The 19,739-nt window shown below is 56.8% G+C and overlaps 1 protein-coding gene across 6 annotated transcripts in view; it reads right to left on the bottom strand.

Annotated features, from left to right (window-relative positions):
- Positions 1–19,739, bottom strand: part of DNMT3A (DNA methyltransferase 3 alpha) — a 266,976-nt gene that overhangs the window by 204,550 nt on the left and 42,687 nt on the right. For all 6 annotated transcript variants that reach the window (XM_037893680.2, XM_037893678.2, XM_037893677.2 and 3 more), the window contains exon 3: positions 18,925–19,032. In XM_037893680.2, coding sequence (XP_037749608.1) covers positions 18,925–19,032 — 108 coding nt within the window. The remainder of the gene's footprint in view (positions 1–18,924; positions 19,033–19,739) is intronic.

Below are 19,739 nucleotides of genomic sequence, written 5' to 3' on the forward strand. Positions count from 1 at the left end.
TGAAGATGGGACACTGGAGTGGGTGGGTACAGAGAATTCTCCTTCTCCAGTGCTTGGCTGGTGGGTCTTGCTCACATGCTCAGGGTCAACAGCTTCCATATGTGGTGAGATTAATAGGACTGGTGTGGAGAAAGTAAATAAGGAAGTATTATTTACTCCTTCTCATAACACAAGAACTAGGGGCAACCAAATGAAATTAATAGGCAGCAGGTTTAAAACAAACAAAAGGAAGTATTTTTTCACACAACGCACAGTCAACCTGTTGAACTCCTTGCCAGAGGACGTTGTGAAGGCCAAGACTACAACAGGGTTCAAAAAAGAACTGGATAAGTTCATGGAGGATAGGTCCATCAATGGCTATTAGCCAGGAGGGGCAGGGATGGTATCCCTAGCCACTGTTTGCCAGGAGCTGGGACTGGGTGATAGGGGATGGATCATTTGATGATTCCCTGTTCTGTTCATTCCCTCTGGGGCACCTGGCATTGGCCACTGTCGGAAGACCGGATACTGGGCTAGATGGACCTTTGGTCTGACCCAGTGTGGCCGTTCTTATACTGATCACCATATTGAGCATGGGGAAGGAATTTCCCTCAGGTCAGATTGGCAGGGACCTGGAGGTGGGGGGGAGAAGGTTCGCCTTCCTTTGCAGCATAGGATGTGGGTTACCTGCAGGGATCATCTGGGCAGCCCCCCACCCCATTAATTCCTGGCTGCTGCAGGAGTCTCAGGCAGTGCTGAACGTCAGTCCCCCTGTTCTTGGCCAGTGACACACCAGCTCAGTCTCCTGAGGGCTGGAACTCTTTAGTCTAGTCACGGTCATTGGTCTTCACACAGGGGTAATCGGATGGGTTGGTGGCCTGTGCTAAACAGCGGGTCAGACTGGATGGTCGGGTGGTCCCTTCTGGCCTTTGACTCTCCGACTATGAGGAGGCCAGGAAGGACTCCCACTCCCACGGCCAAGTGCACTGTGAACCTGCCCCGGTTGAGCTCCCAGAGCAGATGGACTGACAGCAAATCGGCCCCAGCCGCCAGGACTCAGGGAGAGGCTGGCCACCCCCAACAGCCCTTGAACAGTTAACAGCAGCCACCAAGATGCACATGGAGTGTCTCCACCACAGGCCCTCTGGCTTCTCTCCACTTGGGGTTCCAGCAGCCAGCTCCATTCCCCAGAAAGCCGGGTTTGGCCACAGCCTCTGGCCTCCCCTGGAGGAGCCAGCGCGGCAGGGCTCTCCAGCTGTGTGGGCTATTTATAGTAACCCACACTAGGCCGGGGCTTTCCCCTTGAAAACAAGCATGGAGACATTCTCCTGGCAGTGCCCGAGCGGCTGACGGGGCTGCAAGGCTTGCCAGCTCGGTCACGTCTGGCAGCCTGGATACTGTGTACACAGGAAGACAATGCACTGCACTGTCAGCCGGGCAGCCTCTCAGCTCCACTGTCAGCTTCCGCTTCGCAGGAGCAGGCTGCAGGAGCACCAGGTACAGGAGCTATGGCCCAGTGCCAGGTCTGTGCACAGGCCAAGCCCTCCAAGACTCTGCTCCCGTCGCCGGTCACACAGGTCCCCAGGTGGGCAGTTCTGACTTGGCAGAGCTTGTGAGGTGGCATTTACAGCAGGGGCAAACAGACGCAGACACCAGCCTTTCTTTAGAGTGGGCACAAGAGGGGAGGCTCACAGAAAGCAGAGGTGGCTAGGATGGCACTTAACAGACTCGCGCACCTGCAGTTCCAAAGCCAGGAGGAGGAACCACCAACGATTTAACAGCTCTCGTCCAAGCCCTGATCACCTTGTGTCTTGACTTCGCTCCTTGTCTACTGCCACCCTGCCTCACTCAGCCTCTTTCCAAATGCTGTCAGCAAGACGATCTTTCTGGCCCTGGGACCGCACCAGGCATCCTTTGTGTCCGTCCACTGGCCTCCCAGTCTCCACCACCTCAAATACACACTACACGTCCTCGCCTTCAGAGCCCTTCACGCTCCACCCCCACTCTGCCAGGGACGGCAGTCACCTGCTTCTCCCACGTTCACCTTGCCATCCCTCTACATGGGAAAACATCCTGGTCAAAACTCCCAAGACCAACACCTGACCCTCCTTCCAGTCCCTCCCCACACCCACCTTGCCATGAGGCCAAGAGAATGCTGCTGTGACTCACTGATCGCTGCTACCGCCTGGTTTGGCACATCTACAAATTGTGCACGCAGCTGGCCTGTGCTAAAACACCCTGTCCTCTCTGCTCCCCGCCCACGTGGCTGCCTCACTCACCTGGTTTGTGTCAGACTGTAAGCTCCCTGAGGCAGAGACTGTCCATCACTGTGCGTACACTGCACAGCTGCCAGCACCACGGCCCTGCACCCAGCCCAGCATGGCAACACAAATAATCAGTGGGCTGGTTCTTCAGCACTGAAGGGGGACAAGCTCTCTGAGATGGACAGAGAGCAGAGGTGGACAGGTGGGATGACGTACACCAGAAACACCTGCAGTGCTAGGGGCCGCAATCTGACAAAGAGAAGGTCCATGGAATTGAAAACAAAGGGCATCTCCTACAGGCTGTCACGCAAGAGGAGAGCGAGACCTGCGCCCAAGAGCAGGATCCTGCACTTCTGGAGGATTTAATCATCCGCCTAGCTAATGGCAAACAGAGATGCTCAAACTAGGTTACTGCCTGTAGGCATCAGAATCCAGAAAGTATGGCGCCCCACCCCAGCGCTGTGTCTTACTGAAGGGAGGGAATGATTGAGAAGAATATGGAAGCTTGGACCTAGTGGCCATCGGCTACATGCCTTCAGCACCGTGAGGAAGGGGATCCGAGAGCACCATGTACACGGGGAACACATGGGAACCTGGAAAGCTAGCCAGTAAGGCCTTAACCTAATGGGTTTGCTGCTTTAACTACCAGTATAGTGAAAGTGGCAAAGCCCCCTAGTGTAGATGCAGTTATATCAGTCTACACCAGCACGGCTTATTCTGGTTCAGATGCCATACCAGTCCTGAGTGCCTGGTGCCGGCTCAAGCAGGGCCATGCTAGGACTCTTCCTGGCATACGTTTCTGTCGGCCTCCCTTGTCTTATGGTGCAACTGCCGTAGTTCCTTCCCCTGGGCTGCACATTGCTGCTCGTCCCTGTCAGAGCCCATCTGCTGCACACCCAGTGTCCGAAGAGACACCGTCGGTTCTGCAGCTCCTCTGCCGCCGAGCTTGCACAGCTCCTGCTCCCCCCAGCCCAAGGAAGTCGGGACTTCATTCCTGGACCAGGCAGCAGCAGCATGCAGCTTGTAGCTTTACCTGGAGCTGCCCCCGTGGGGCTGGTCACAGAGGTGGGCGAGCAGAGAGGGAGGCACTCCAAAATCACACTGGGAGTTTTTAGGGGGGAGGCTTCCAATCACTGCAATGCCCCGGCAGCAGAGTTCAACCATCGCCCAGCGCAGCTGCTGTCGCTGTGGACCGGTCGACGGAGGACTGCTTTGACCAGTACAGATACTACCGCAAGAACTGGCGGCACATTGCAAGGGAAGGATTGATGCCAGTCAGGGCGGTGATTTTCAGCCACTGACGGAGAGCTGGGGCTTTACCAGCAGGACTCCGAGCCGAGTGTGGCTGCAAACAAAGGGTGTGTCTGCACTGCAGTGGAGAAGATACCTGAGCGAGCTTTGCCTGGGATGGCCCACTAAATGGAGCAGTGAAGCCGCGGCAGCGCCGGCTAGCCACCCAAGTATGTACCGGGGCTTGGGCAGGCCTGTGCTCGGGTGACTAGCCTGGGCCGCCACCCAAGCCACTGGGGTTGCACCGCGATTTGCAGGGGCATCAGTGTAGGTTGCCACATGTGCTGCAATCACCCTTCCCAACAGCAGCGTAGGCGCGAGGTGCGTCGACACAAGGCACGTTTCACCAGCAGAACTGTGCCGTCCAGGCCCAGCCTGTGTTGCTATAAAATCCCATCGCTAGCCACGAGGGACTCCGCTACAGTTTTTTACATATAGCTCAACTCTTCTCAGTGCTTTAAAATCTGAACTGTGGGGTGTCCCCTGGGAACGTGGGTACAGGGAGTGAGCCAAATTTGGGGTCATTTGACCACGGGGTTCTCCAGATGCTGCCCACCAAAAAAACAGCTTCGCTAACGGGTGACATTTTTGCACCTTTTTTTTTTAACCCAGCAGTGGGAATGAAACCCTGCCTCTGATCCTGGCACAGGGATCTCGCTCGCTGAGCGGTCACTCTCAGAGAGCGCACAGAACCCAGTAGCCCTTTGGAGGAGGAAAAGTGAAAACAGGAGGAAGACAGAGGAGCCTACAGGGTTTGTAGGCCAGAAGCATTAACCGTGGCTGGATAGCTCACAGAGATAAGCAGCAAGCCCCTGAACCTGGTCCTCCTAGCCAGTGTGAATTGGAGTCCTACTGCAGGCAGAAATCTGAAGGGTAAAATCTGCCTCTCTCTGGAGAGCGTCTGTATTGGGAGAACTTAATGAAAGGATTTCTTGGGGGAAAAATAGACATAAGAATCTTTGCTGGCAGGGGACGGGGTTCGGGGACCCAGGTGAGGCAATGGGGATTGGGGGAATGGGTGGGGACTGATATTGGGAAGGGGGATATGGAGGTGAGTAGCAGATAGGGTCAGGAGCACCTGTCAGTGTCACATTCTTCCCTCCCAGGTGTGAGCCAGGATCCGAGGGGCTCTCCTGTGTGGGCTACATCCTTCTCCCTACCTTCACACATGTGCTGGGATCCAAGGGACCTAGCTCCTCTGGAGGTGCCTGAGCCCCTCTGCCTGCCCCTCCCCTGGGTGTGCCAGGAGCAGGGAGGACTCTGCCCATCTGTGTAAGCCTGACCCCCCCTCAAATCAGCCAGGTTTGAGGGAGGGCATGCCTTTCTGGAGGTGCCTGAGCCCCTCCTCCAACCTCCCCTCATGTGAGCTGATATCTGAAAGGCCCTGTCTCTCTGGGGAAAATCTGAGCCTCTCTCCCTGTCCCCCATATGGCAGCCTGAGGGGGGACCTGATAGCCTTTAAATCTGTGCAGGGATGCTCTAAGGAGGATGGTGATCCATTGTTCTCCATGTCCCCTTGTCACGGAGTGTGGGGGAGTCCAGGCCCTGCACCCCTCTTCCTGGGATTCACTGAGACTCTCAGCCAGCCAGTAAAACAGAAGGTTTATTGGACAACAGGAACACAGTCCAAAACAGAGCTTGTGGGTACACCCAGGACCCCTCAGTGAAGTCCTTCTGGGGGAGCAGGGAGCTTAGACCCCAGCCCTGGGGTTCCCTGTGTTCCTCCACCCAGCCCCAACCTGAAACTAAACCCACCCAGCAGGTTCCCTGCTGCAGCCTCCGTCCACATTCCTGGGCAGAGGTGTTACCTCCCCCTCCCCCTCCTGGCTCAGGTGACAGGCTCTCAGGTCTCCCGTCCCCAGGGCACATTCCCAGGTCAACACTCCCCCCTCCCTGCTGCGTCACATCGTCACATCTCTCCCCCCTTCGAGACTGAACTGAGCGGGGTCACTGTGACCAGTGACCTGGGGAAGTTCGGGGCCCCCTCTCCGGGACAGCGCATCCGCTATCAGGTTGGCACTTCCCTTCACATGGACCACGTCCATGTCGTAATCCTGCAGGAGCAGGCTCCACCTCAGGAGCTTGGCGTTGGCTCCTTTCATCTGGTGCAGCCAGGTCAGGGGAGAGTGGTCGGTGTACACGGTGAAGTGTCGCCCGAAGAGATAGGGCTCTAGTTTCTTGAGGGCCCACACCATGGCCAGGCACTCCTTCTCGATGGCCGCATAGTGTTGCTCCCGGGGTAGCAACTTCTTGCTCAGGTACACGATGGGGTGTCTCTCCCCCTTTTCATCCTCCTGCATTAACACCGCCCCCAGTCCCGTGTCGGAGGCGTCGGTGAACACCACAAAGGGCTTGTCAAAGTCTGGGTTTGCCAGAACTGGGCCACTGACCAGAGCCTCCTTCAGCGCCCGGAAAGCCTCCTGGCACTGCTCGGTCCAGACCACCTTGTCTGGCTTCCCCTTCTTGCATAGCTCAGTGATGGGGGTGGCTATGGCGCTAAAGTGGGGCACAAATCTTCGGTAGTATCCTGCCATCCCAATAAAGGCTTGGACCTGCTTTTTGGTGTGGGGAGTGGGCCAGTCTCTGATCACCTCCACCTTGGCCGGTTCCGGCTTTAGGCGGCCGCTCCCCACCCGATGGCCCAGGTAAGATACTTCAGCCATCCCCACCTTGCACTTCTCCGCTTTGACAGTCAGCCCAGCCCCCTGGAGTCGGTCCAGCACTTGTCTAACCTGGGACACGTGGTCCTCCCAGGTCTGGCTAAAGACACAGATGTCGTCAATATACGCCACGGCAAAACTCTCCATCCCCCTCAGGAGCTGGTCCACCAGGCGCTGGAAGGTGGCCGGCGCTCCCTTGAGGCCGAAAGGCAGGGTCAGGAACTCATAGAGCCCCAGAGGGGTGATAAAGGCCGATTTCAGCTGGGCATCTGCATCCAGCGGCACTTGCCAGTAGCCCTTTGTAAGGTCCATGGTGGTAAGGTACCGAGCTCCTCCCAGCTTGTCTAGGAGCTCGTCCGGCCTGGGCATGGGGTAGGCATCCGATACAGTGATGGCATTGAGCTTCCGATAGTCCACACAGAACCGGACTGACCCATCCTTTTTGGGGACCAGCACCACTGGCGAGGCCCAAGGGCTGGCCGATGGCTGGATCACCCCCAAAGCCAGCATGTCCCGGACCTCTCTTTCCAGGTCCTGAGCAGTTTTCCCTGTGACTCGGAAGGGGGAGCATCTTATCGGCGGGTGACCCTGTCTGCACCCGGTGGACAGTCAGATTAGTGCGTCCAGGCTGGTTGGAAAACAGCTGTCGGTACGGATGCAGCACCCCCCTGACCTCAGCTTGCTGGGCAGGGGTGAGCTGATCCGAGAGGGGAATTGTTTCCAGGGGGGAACCAGCTCTGGTCCCAGGGAACAGGTCTACTAAAGGGTCATCTCCCTGCTCCTCCCACTGACCACACACAGCTAACACCACATTCCCCCTGGCATAATATGGCTTCATCATATTCACAAGGTACACCCGGCGGTGGTGGGCCCGGTTCGACAGCTCCACCACATAGTTTACCTCATTGAGCTGCTTGACGACCTTGAACGGGCCCTCCCAGGCGGCCTGTAGTTTGTTCTTTCTCACGGGGATGAGAACCATCACCTGATCCCCGGTGGCGTAGGCACGGGCCCGCGCCGTGCGGTCATACCAGACCTTCTGCTTCCTCTGGGCTCTGGCCAGATTCTCCCTGGCCAGGCCCATGAGTTCAGCCAGTCTCTCTCGGAAGATCAGGACATACTCCACCACTGACTCTCCATCGGGAGTGGCCTTCCCCTCCCACTCGTCTCTCATCAGGTCCAGGGGGCCCCTCACCCTCCTTCCATATAACAGTTCGAAAGGCGAAAATCCGGTAGACTCCTGGGGCACCTCCCTGTACGCGAACAGCAGGTGAGGTAAGTACTTGTCCCAATCCTGCGGGTGCTGGTTCATAAAGGTTTTCAGCATCATCTTTAGCGTCCCGTTAAACCTCTCCACCAGCCCATTGGACTGGGGGTGATACGCTGAGGCCCAGTCGTGCCGGACCCCACATTTCTCCCACAAGCACCGGAGCAGGGCCGACATGAAGTTGGAGCCTTGGTCTGTCAAGACTTCCCTGGGGAACCCCACTCGGCTGAAAATGGTCAGGAGCGCATCTGCCACGGTGTCTGCTTCAATGGAAGCTAAGGGCACTGCCTCGGGGTAGCGGGTGGCGAAATCTACCACCACCAGAATGTATTTCTTCCCCAACCGGGTCGTCTTGCTGAGTGGCCCCACGATGTCCATGGCCACCTTCTGGAAAGGCTCCTCTATGATGGGCAAAGGTCTCACAGCTGCTTCCCCCTTGTCCCGGGCCTTCCCCACCCTCTGACAGGGGTCACAGGATCGGCAATACTGCCGGACGGTGGTAAAGACCCCAGGCCAGTAAAAGTTCTGTAGCGACCTGTGCCGGGTGCGCCGGATTCCCTGGTGCCCTGCGAGGGGGATGTCATGGGCCAGGGACAGGAGCTTGCGGCGGTACTTCTGGGGGACCACCAGCTGCCTCCTGATCCCACAGGACTCCCCTTCCCCTGGGGGAGCCCATTCTCGGTACAGGAACCCCTTCTCCCACAGGAACCTCTCCTGGCAGCCTCTCCTCATGGTCCATCCCTCACTGAGGTCGGCCAGGTCCCTGAGCTTCTGCAAGGAGGGATCTTTCCTCAACTCGGCCTGGAACTCAGTGGTTGGGGAAGGGATGGGGCCCGGTTCCCCCTCAGTGGTCAGGTCTGAGGCCTCAGCCTCTCTGAGCCGTGCCCCTCGGCGCTCCCTCCCCACCAGGGTAGGGTCCTGTGCCTCCGGTGTGGTACCCTCCCCAGGGTCAGGTCGCAGTGCCCCTCGCCGGCTCTGGCTACGGGTCACAACCAGGGCGGTCTGGGGGTCGCTTGGCCAGTCCTCTAGGTCTCCCCCCATCAAAACTTCAGTGGGCAAATGGTGGTGTACCCCCACATCCTTGGGGCCCTCCTTGGCCCCCCATTTCAGGTGTACCCTTGCCACGGGCACCTTAAATGGGGTCCCGCCCACCCCCGTCAGGGTCAGGTAGGTGTTGGGCACCACCCGATCTGGGGCCACCACCTCGGGCCGGGCCAGCGTCACCTCCGCGCCCGTATCCCAGTATCCATTGACCTTCCTCCCATCCACCTCCAGGGGAACAAGGCACTCTCTCCGGAGGGACAGCCCCGCACCCACCCTGTAAACTGAGCACCCTGAGTCCAGAGCCTCCAGCCCTCTGGCGGGGCTGGCTGGGGGTACTCTTCCCTCCTGAGCAGGTGGCAAACTGGTAGCCCCCCTTTCCTGGGTCGCCTGCCCCTCGTCCAGCTGAGTCCCTACCCAGTTAACCCTGGGTAGGTTGGGTCTGCTCAGTTTGTCCCTGAGCCCGGGGCACTGGGCCCGTACGTGGCCTCTCTGGCCACAGTGATAGCAGCTCAGGTCACGTTGCTCCCCTCGAGCGGGTCGGAGGGGCCCGACACCAGGCGTTCCCCTTTGGAGGGGGTTCTCCCTATTTCCCCGCTGGGAGGCCCCATGGTGACTCTCTCTCTGCATCGGGGGGGGCCTGTTCTTTTGGGACTCCTCCCGGCTATCCCCTGACCGACTGTTCACAAACTCGTCGGCCAGCTGCCCTGCGTGCTGGGGGTTCGCGAGCTTTTTGTCCACCAGCCACAGCCTTAGGTCGGACGGGCACTGTTCATACAGTTGCTCCAGTACGAACAGGTCAAGCAGGTCCTCTTTAGTTTGGGCCCCCGCTGTCCACTTGCGGGCATATCCCTGCATCCTGTTGACCAGTTGTAGGTAGGTGACCTCAGGCGTTTTACGCTGACCCCGGAACCTTCTCCGGTACATCTCGGGGGTCAGCCCAAACTCACGGAGCAGGGCCTGTTTGAACAGTTCATAGTCCCCTGCCTCTGCCCCTGTAATCCGGCTGTAGACCTCTACGGCTTTGGGGTCCAGTAAGGGGGTGAGGAACTGGAGCCTGTCTGCAGGGTCAACCCTGTGCAGCTCGCAGGCATTCTCAAAGGCCGTCAGGAAGCTATCTATGTCCTCCCCCTCCTTCCGCTGGGCCAGGAAGCACTTATCAAAGCTCCTTGCAGTCTTGGGTCCCCCCGCACTCACCGCAGCCGGGGCCCCACTGCTCCTCAGCCTGGCCAGCTCCAGTTCATGCTGTCTTTGTTTCTCCTTCTCCTGCTGCTCATGTTGACGTTCCCTCTCCTTCTCCTGACGCTCCCTCTCCTTCTCCTCCTGCTCATGTTGACGTTGTTTCTCCTCATGTTGACGTTGTTTTTCATGATCCTCCAGCTCCCTCATTTTCCTCTCCCTCTCCCATTCCAGCCGCATCCGCTCCAGGGATGGGGAGCTCCGCCGGGAGGATCCCCTGCTGGCTGCTGGGGTCAGGGTGCCCTCGCTATTCGCTGGGCTTCCCCCAACCCCTCCCCCAGGCATAGGTAGGAAGGGTCTCGGGGTGTCCTGGGCAGCAGTCTGACCCCTCCCAGCCTGGTCAGGCCCCAGGGCCCACGCTGCATCCCCCGGGCGGCTTCCCTCAGGGACAGGGATCGGGTCATCCAAGCGATCCCTCTCCTCCAGCTGGGCAATCAGCTGTTCCTTGGTGGACCTCCCGATGCGCAGCCCCCTCTGCCTGCACAGCTCCACCAGGTCGCTCTTAAGGCGTTTAGCGTACATCTCCCTGCTGGCCACTCGCAGGCCGGGCAGCTGTCCACGGTTTCCAGGAAAAGCCCCTAGTGTGCCAGTCCTTCTTGAGGTCACCACCTCTTTGCCAGGGTCGAGCTGCAGACTCCTCCGCCCCTGGGACCGCTCGCTGCAATCCCCCGGGGGACCCTGTTACTGCAAAAGTCCTTCTCTCTGGTCACACACTCCCAGGGGTTAACCGCCCCCTGAAACCGTCTCTCTCTGAATCTTCAGCACACCTGGTCCCCGTCAATCCCCCTTCGTTTTACTGTTCCCCAGTCACTTACTGCAGGAAGCGCCGTTCACGGGGTGCAGTACATCCCACCGCTGCCACCAGTTGTCACGGAGTGTGGGGGAGTCCAGGCCCTGCACCCCTCTTCCTGGGATTCACTGAGACTCTCAGCCAGCCAGTAAAACAGAAGGTTTATTGGACAACAGGAACACAGTCCAAAACAGAGCTTGTGGGTACACCCAGGACCCCTCAGTGAAGTCCTTCTGGGGGAGCAGGGAGCTTAGACCCCAGCCCTGGGGTTCCCTGTGTTCCTCCACCCAGCCCCAACCTGAAACTAAACCCACCCAGCAGGTTCCCTGCTGCAGCCTCCGTCCACATTCCTGGGCAGAGGTGTTACCTCCCCCTCCCCCTCCTGGCTCAGGTGACAGGCTCTCAGGTCTCCCGTCCCCAGGGCACATTCCCAGGTCAACACTCCCCCCTCCCTGCTGCGTCACATCGTCACACCCCTGCAGACAGGACAAGAAGCAATGGGCTAAATCTGCAGCAGGGAGACTGAGGTTAGCGATTAGGAAAAACTGTCTAACTCTCAGGGCAGTTAAGCTTTGGGGAGCCACTTCCAAGGGAGGTTGTGGAACCGCAACACTGGAGGTTTATAAGAACAGGTTGGACAAACTCCTCTCACAGCTGGTCTAAGTTCACTTGGTACCACTCAGTGGGGGGGGGCAGGACTAGACGACCTCTCGAGGTCCCTTCCAGCCCCACAATGCTATGATCCTATGCGCGCTAGGATCTGTGGAAGCCCTGACCCCCTAAGTGAGGAGCTGGGAACAGGCGTGCCTGATGCATACTACAGGTTTTCCAGCACCAGGGAGTGGAGGTGGAAAGACCCACAGACCAAATGGAGTGGCTCACACGTCCCAGAGCTATCGTTTCAGGCTGTGTTCATCTCCCTGGGGTATTCCCAGCTCAATGAGAACATCTCATTGACGTGAATGGGACATGTCACACTTCTCTGACTCCTCATGCTGCAGAGGGATGTGTAGAGCGCCTTCCCTCCATCCTCCCTAAATGGTCCCCCTTTCACAGCAGGAGAGTGGACTGCCAGCCTACAATAGTTAAGGCAGAAACCAATTTTCTGTTAAAGCTCAACTCTTCAAAGCATTCTAAAATCCGCACCGTTATTTGGGTTACCTTGAAATCTGGTGTCTCTCATGGGGGCACAGCGTATGGTTAGTGACCCTAACGTGGGGTCTTCTGACCAAGGGGTTCCCGAGATTCAGCCCCCTTGGAAAAAACAGCATTTAATAAAATTCACAGATTCTAAGGGGAGGAGAGAGACCCCAATCTTCTCTCACAGGCTTTATGTTCCTGTAACCACCTTGTAATAAAACTGTCAAGTGTTTGGGACACAATACAACGTCTTTCTTTCACCAGCCCTATTAGCCATTACACATGCCAAACATTTCAAAGCACAAACATTATTCCCATTCCACTGTAACAAAGTATATTTTGGGTGGTACTTCGGAATCACATAACAACCACATAGTCCCAGGGGACTGGGACTCAGGAAGCTGGGCTCTATTCCCAGCTCTGCCAGTGGAATGACTTTGGCCAAGTCACTTTTATCACTCTTTTCAGAGTAACAGCCGTGTTAGTCTGTATTTGCAAAAAGAAAAGGAGTACTTGTGGCACCTTAGAGACTAACCAATTTATTTGAGCATAAGCTTTCGTGAGCTACATTGGATGCATACGATGAAGTGAGCTGTAGCTCACGAAAGCTTATGCTCAAATAAATTGGTTAGTCTCTAAGGTGCCACAAGTACTCCTTTTCTTTTTATCACTCTGTGCCTCAGTTTTCCCATCTGTACAATGGAGATAATGTTTCCCTCCTTGAGATCTACAGATGGAAAGCACTATATAAGAGCTAGACATTATCATCATTATCTGGCAGGAGCAGTGTCTGAACTGCATACCTACATGACTACAACTGCTTAAATGACCAGATTCTTACCAATCTGTTAAAAAAAACCCAGGAAATTAAATGGCAAACACCGTTGTTAACCCAGAGTTAACTACAACTGTCAAACATACTCACATAGCACTCTGACTTTGCAGTGCATTGACCAGGAGCTCCCGATCCTCAACCGGCCCAGCCTACTCCACAGAAAGACCAGCCCCACTGCAGCCCCTTGAGCCAGTTCACCCCCATGTGCATGATGCCATCAGCACTCTGCTTCCACTCACCATTCATTAAACCCACAAACACACTCACCTCCCACCAACTGCTGCCATTCTCCATTGTGCCCTGCTACTGACACAGCCTACTCAATGCAGCACTGACCTGAGGGATGCTGGGGCCCTCAAAGCACAATGCGCCCCTTTCCTCTGATCACTCACACAGGGGCTCACGAACACCCCCCGAGGGCCACAGCCCCCCAGATCACCTGTCACAATCACAGCTCTGCCAAGTTGCTCCAACTAATTCCTCCACCATTCAATACAGCTACACCTCATGCTGCGAATGCAGCTGCAGTGCATGCAGAGAATTCCCCATGGCTACTGCCAGCTCCAGGGGGGCAGAGTCCAGGCTGCGGGGAGGGAGGGGCAGATCTCAACTCAGTATTTCCAGTTCCTTCCGATCTTTATCTAAAATTCTGCGCTTTATGAGAAACAATCCAAGAAACTGATGCTGTATGGCTTGGCCTGATGACGACTCCCTAGGGACACAAGCACTCTCTCTACATCAGATTACAATGTACCTGCAGTCCTTGGTGGCCCGGGCAGGACCATAGCCCCACTGTGACAGGTGCTGTACACATACACAGAGAAACAGAGCCTCAACCAAAGAACTTAGAACCCAGAAAGACAAACTGCTGGCAAGGTATAAACACCAAGCAAGGAGAGCAAATTCCCTTGAGCCAGACTGCTTCAGTCTTACCTGTAATCCCCCAGCTTCACTCAACAGAGGCAGAGAAGAAGAACACAGAAACTGACATATTAGATCAGACGAGATCATGCTGGGACCCTCTGCAACTCCAGCCAACACAGATTTCCTCTCTCCCCTTCCCCCATATTCGTGGATGCTTTGGTGTGGGAGGGGCGAGAACAGAGAAACTGCCAGAGCAGATTAGCCCACCCAGTTCATCACCCTGTCTCTGATAGCAGCCAATAACAGATGCCACAGGAGAAGGAGCAATTACAGACACGTAGCAGATACCCTGCCCACGAGGGACATTTCTTGCTAAAACCCCCACTCCCTGTGGTTGATTTAGGCCCTCAAACAAGAGGCCTCATGTGCCTTGTACATCTGGGCCTAATGTAACTGGTTATTCTCATTATCCATATAAATGTCCAATCCTTATGGGAATCTAACTAAGCTTTTGGTTCATTAATAGCCTGTGGAGGTGAGTTCCACAGGTTAATGATACACTGTGAATACATTCCCTCTTTCATTGCTAATTCTGCCTCCTTTCAATTTCCCCCTCGTTGTATGTGGGAAAAGGTGCATGGCAGCACCCCAGCTACCTTCTCTGTACCGGTCGTCAGTCAGATGAGGGCACTGGAATATTATTCTCCCTCCTGGTCCTTATGCAGCCTCCTTGCTGGTTTGACCACCAATGCACACTAAGCTGTCCACAGCGATGCCCGGGTCTTTCCCAGAGGGAACCCAGTGAAGTGTCCGAAGCCTGGTTTGCACAAGAATTTACATCAGAAAATCCACCCCCAGAGCGATGGAGCTAAGCCGACCTAGCTCCCAGGGTAGAGAGCACTAAGTCGACAGAATAATTCTCCCATTAACCTAGCGACCGCCTCTCGGGGAGATGGATTGTCTACGGTGATGGGAGAAGCCCTCCCGTGCGTGTAGGTAGTGTCTACGATGCCCCACTGGACCACTTTAAGTGTAGATGTGCCCTACATTCACAATCCTAGTCCTAGGACAGAGATTTGTGTTACCCACTCTGAGAGCTAACCCTTTATCCCTACTGGTTTCTGTCTCTTAGCCAGCCAGACACTGCTCCATGACACTGCTCCCTTCTGTGGCAATCAGTCTGTAGTCAACAGCCTCTCCAGGGGGCTTTGCTAGCACCTCGCCATGCGGTACAGATCCCTCCAGGCAGCTCTGCTACTGTTCCTCTTGCCCTCTCCGCTCTGCCAGGCACCTGACCTCTCTGTGCTCAAGGGACTGCTTTGCACCCTCCAGTCCCCAATGCAGAAGTAGCAAGCCCTCAGCACTACACAGCCTGTGCCATTCATGCCTGCCCCTTCCCAGCTTGGATGGGCATGGTATGTGGTGGGATGGTGTGCGAGCACCATTCCCAAGTTGCTATTTGTCCTCCAAAGTCTTGGCTTTCATTAACAAAAAGGAAGTCTCTAGCTGATACGGCTGCAATGAAACCTTGACAACGTGATGTGAGCATAATTGAGGCAGTGACACCTGCCAAGTCTGTAGGCGGCAGAGGAGTGAACACCCCATTCACGTCCCTTGGTGTTACAGTAGCATCAGCTGAGTTAAATGTAACTAGGCCACTGCTCGTCAGATGATAAACATAAAAAGGAGCGTACCAAAACAGATTTGCCCATCCGCTTTAATGATGGTTCATTTTGGCACCATGAGTGGGTGGGCTTGGAAGATACCCTCACTTATTTTTTTCTTCAGTCAAAAAGGAGTCAAGCTCCTGGCCCCTGCACCACCGAGAGAGCATGCACGACCAGATGCGGAACATCTGCACAATCTGTTGCGAGCGGCGCCCCGTGTGGATGGAGCTTGGAAGAGAACCACCACCTTTCTTCTTCCAGTTCAACTCCAGAGCCTCAGGCCACCTAGCCCATAGCCCTTATGTCTGCTCATGCTATCTGGACCCAGCAGCTGATGTGTCACCCAGCCCATGCCACCTTGTGCTACATCCTCTCATGCCAACAGCCTGTTGGCCAAAAGAGCTAATGCAATTGTGGGAGCTATAAATGAGTAGGAGTCGAGAGGTTATTTGACCTCTGGATTTGGCACTGGGATGACCACTGCTGGAATCCTTTGTCCACGTCTGGTGCCACAGGTCAAGAAGGATGTTGATAAACTGGAGAGGGGTCAGCGAAGAGCCACGGGAATGATTAAAGAGTTAGAAAACCTGCCTTGTAGTGACAGACTCCAAGAGCTCAATGTGTTTAGTTTCACCAAGAGCAGGTTAAGCGCTGACCTGATCAGTCTAAGGACCCGCCTGAGGAAGTTTAATACTAGGCTCTTCAATCTAGCAGAGAAAGATCTAACGTGATCCAACAGCAGGGAGTTGAATCTAAACAAATAAGGCAGGAATGTTTAACAGGGAGAGTAATTAACCACTGGAGCCATTTCCCCAGGGTGGTGGTGGATTCTCCATCACTGACAGTGACCCAATCAAGAAAAGATCGGCTCTAGGAATTACTGGGGGGCAGGTCTCTGACCTGTGCTATGCTGCAGGGCAGACTAGACCATTCCAATGCCGCCCACCCCCTCTCCCCTGCCGCCGGCTTTGGGATCTAAGGAACTCAGCTACCGATCGCTTTGGGAAAGCTGTGCTTTAATCAGGCAGCAGCTACAGAGATTGCAAGTGCACATGTATAAAATCGATCTCACCCTCACTCTGCTCTGCCCCAGCCTCTGTGCCCAGAGTTCCTTGGGGCAGAGACCTCTATGGGGCCTGAGGGCACTGAAAACCCCCACACCGGACTCCCCCAGGCACCCCAGATACACAACCGGCTCTCGCACCTGGCCAGAGATCCCCAGGACACAGTAACTAGCACCATTCCAAGCTGCACCTGAGATTCCCCCGAGAATGCTCTCTCTGAGCAGGACGCTGGCGTCTTTCTGCTCCCTGCTCCTTGGGCAGCGGCTCACATACTCAACATGCCAAGCAGAGAGACACCAGGTTACCAGGGCCAAGTCTGAAGCCCTGCCCCAGCAGAGATGGGGCCAGCCCCTGTCAGACTAAGGGAAGGTCTGAGCTCCTGCACAGGGTTCCCCAAGGACAGGGCAGAGCACTTGATCTCAGGAAGGGGCAGAGGGACAGCTGCACAAGCTGGTCTATGGGCAGGAGGAGCAGGAAGTTCACAACACCCCCACAACCTGCACATGCCAACCCCTCCCCAGCTGGAGAGGTGAAGCATGCAGCAGCATTTGGCTCCAGGCACATACCAGATGGTTTTTAGGGGGCATCTCCTCCCAGCAGTGTGGCCTCCCACAGGGTAATTATCACCCAAGTGTCAGCAGATCGAGAGCTGTCACAGCTGCTCCCAAAGGGCCAGGAGCTGGCCAGCATTAGATGCTGGGCAGATGGGCTGGTGTGAAAGCTACAGAAACCAGCCAGGGCAAGTGTCCCTGCTGCAGCCCAGCTCCTCCCCAGGTCCGCACTTTGGAGCCACCTGGCCTCCCAGGCTCTGTGGAGGATTGCAGCTCTTAGACCCACTCCAGCTGCTTCTCTGCCCAGGCGATACAAGGGCTGCTCAAGCTAGCAGCTTCCTGGTTTCTGGGAAGGGGGGAGCGGTGGCAGGCTGCGACCTGCGAGTTCTCGCCTGCCTGCCCTGGTGTGACACAGCCCAAATCTGTGACCCGCAGGGCACAGCACAAAGCTGCTGGAGAGTGGCATAGGCTGCAGCAGGCCCAGCTTTGCAAGGGAGACGGGCTCCCAGGCCCATTCCAGGACAGCGGGGGGGAGAGGGGGGCACTTGCCACTGAGGGGACAGCGTCTTGTGCCTCGTGTTTGCATCTGTAATCTCTGCACAAGGTTCGAACAGCGTCTTAAAAACATGCCCCAGCCAGGGTGATCGTGGTATTTGGGTGGGTGGGGTTGGCGACTGGCCCGGCGGGCTCCCGAAAAGCCGAGCTGTACATCACGCTGCAGGAGCATGCATGAGCTCCCCAACAGGGGGCACTGCTGGGACCCCTGCCGCACACTGGCCCCAATAAGTGGCTGCTGGGAAGAAGTTTCTGCTTCCAGCAACCTTCTAAATGGAGGCTCTGGCTTGGGGAGGCTTTTTAAATGGAAGTGGAGGAGGGGCAGGAACGGGGAGCTCTGGGGCAGGCACCAGGAATGAAGAGCGTGGGACACTGGCACCAGCAGCATAACAGGAAGGTTTCTTGGGGAGGGAACCCACAGCCGCTATGTAAACTGAGAAATCCAACATGCCTTGTTACTGCAGCTGCTATAGCCAACCCTGGAGACCACCGGAGTGTCCTGGGTACCGCTTGGACCCCACAGTGGGCTGGCAGCCTGTGCGCTCCAAAGCAGAGGCAGAGGGGTCACCTCTCTTTGTTAGGGGAGGCAGGGAAAGGCGAAGCACCTACAGAGGGAGCAAGAGAGCACCCTGCACTGGCCGGGCTAGACGACCAGGAACCGAGGTGTCCGGGTGCTAGTCTCTGGCCTGCCACTGGCTCTCCTCTTGGCCTTGGGCAAGTCACAACAGCTCTGTGCCTCAGTTTCCACCTGTGTAACAGAGCAGTAGAGGGACTGACCTGCCCCCATGCTACAGAGGGGAAAGGAGCTATGGCCAGGTATTGCTGGGCGTGTCAGCGGCAGCTGGGAGAGGTCTCCAGCATCTCCGCAGAGCAGGCCAGAGAGATGGGGTGAAACCCGCACCTGCATTTTAGCAGCTTCTTGCCCGCTGGCTATTGGCGTCTCCGTCTGGCTCGTCCCCCGTCACCGTGCCTTCCCAGAGGGATCCACAAGCCTCCTGGCGCTAGCACAGCCCCAGGTAGGGCAGGGACCCCGTGGGAAGGCTGTCTGGGGCATGCTCTGGTGCATTTACACAGCAACCCATCTACTCGGCCCCCCCAACTTTCCCTGAGCGAGAACCCCCTTGGCAGATCACTAGGAGCCCAAAGGACACACCTGACCATCACAGAACAGAGCAGGGCACGGGCACTTTCATCCCCTCAGTGGAGGTGCGGCTTAAGTCCCACCCAAGCGGCCTAGCCCACTGAATGCTGGGAAAGGTAGTCTGCAGAGATGCCACCTCTCCACGGAAACTGTGAGCTGCAATGCCGAAGCAGGTCGGGCGCTCCTACCTTAGCCTCCCCGCCAGCTCCTTCCCGCAGCATCTCTGCTCCTGCACGGCTCTCCTGACTCCCTTCCTCCAAACCAGACGGTGACGGAATCCTATGCAAGTGGCACGTTCCTTCCTGTAGGGCATGGGCTCCAAGGTTCCCTTTCTCACTCTTCACAGCATCCAAGGAAGCCCTGCCCTTGAGCTGCTGTAGCGCATGGAGAGCAAAGCTCCACAAGACACGCCACAAGCCCAAGACATACACGAGCCACACGCCCACAAGCCGTGCCAACGAGCCAGGCTCTCTCCTCGGGTTCAGCGCCCTCAGGCCACCGCCCCTCTCTCCAGCACTGTCAGCCCAGACAGCGCCCCGTGGCAGGACTCCGAGCCGCCTCGCATTCTCAGACTCACCAGGACGTGTTTGCGCTTCCTGCCAGGCCGCCCTGCTTTCCTCGTGGCTGTCCCTGGTTCCTGCTTCTCGTCCTTGCTCCGGTTCTCCTCCAGCTCCTCTTCCCTCTGCTAGGCGGAGAGAGAGTGCACAGTCAGTGCAGTAGGTCACAGCAGGGGCCAGACAGCTGCTCCCTCAACTCCAGCATATTTTACATTTCTACACGGCCTGTCATCCCAAAGCGCGGCCTGCGCTACGGACAGGGCACCCCTCGGGTGGAAAGCAGCATACAGCAGACCTGGTGTGACCTGGCGTGTTAGGTCAGGAAGGGTCCTGGCACAGGAGGACGAGATTTCCACCCTTTGGATATCGGCTCAGAGTGCCCAGGTTGACAGCCCAGCCCCATGTCTCCTTGCGCTGCATTGGGGGCACCGTGCCTCCTTCTGAGCCCCCAGCCCCACTTCCTGCAGTCAGGGCCGCCCTCAGGCATACGCAGCATACGCAGCTGCATAGGGCACCATGAAATCTGGGGCACCAAATTGTCCAAATTTCATGGCACCCTAGGCAGCTGCGTGCTGCATAAGCGGCAGCACCAGCCCCAGCGACCAGCCCTATCCCTCGACCGGCCCCCCTGTGGGCTGCACCCACTGCAAGTGGCGGGGCCGTCCCTAGGGGGTGTGGGGCCCTGGACAACTCCCTCCGCCCCACCTCTTACCTTTCCCCCCTGCTCCTCCCCCGTCCCCATTCCACCTCTTCCCCCAGCAACCCTGCACTCACCGGCAGCGGTGGGAGCAACCTGGCCCCATCCTGCTCCACTCCGCCAGCTCCCAGCCGCGAC

The sequence above is a fragment of the Chelonia mydas genome, chromosome 3 (genome assembly GCF_015237465.2).
Source record: "Chelonia mydas isolate rCheMyd1 chromosome 3, rCheMyd1.pri.v2, whole genome shotgun sequence".
NCBI classification, from domain to species: Eukaryota; Metazoa; Chordata; order Testudines; family Cheloniidae; genus Chelonia; species Chelonia mydas.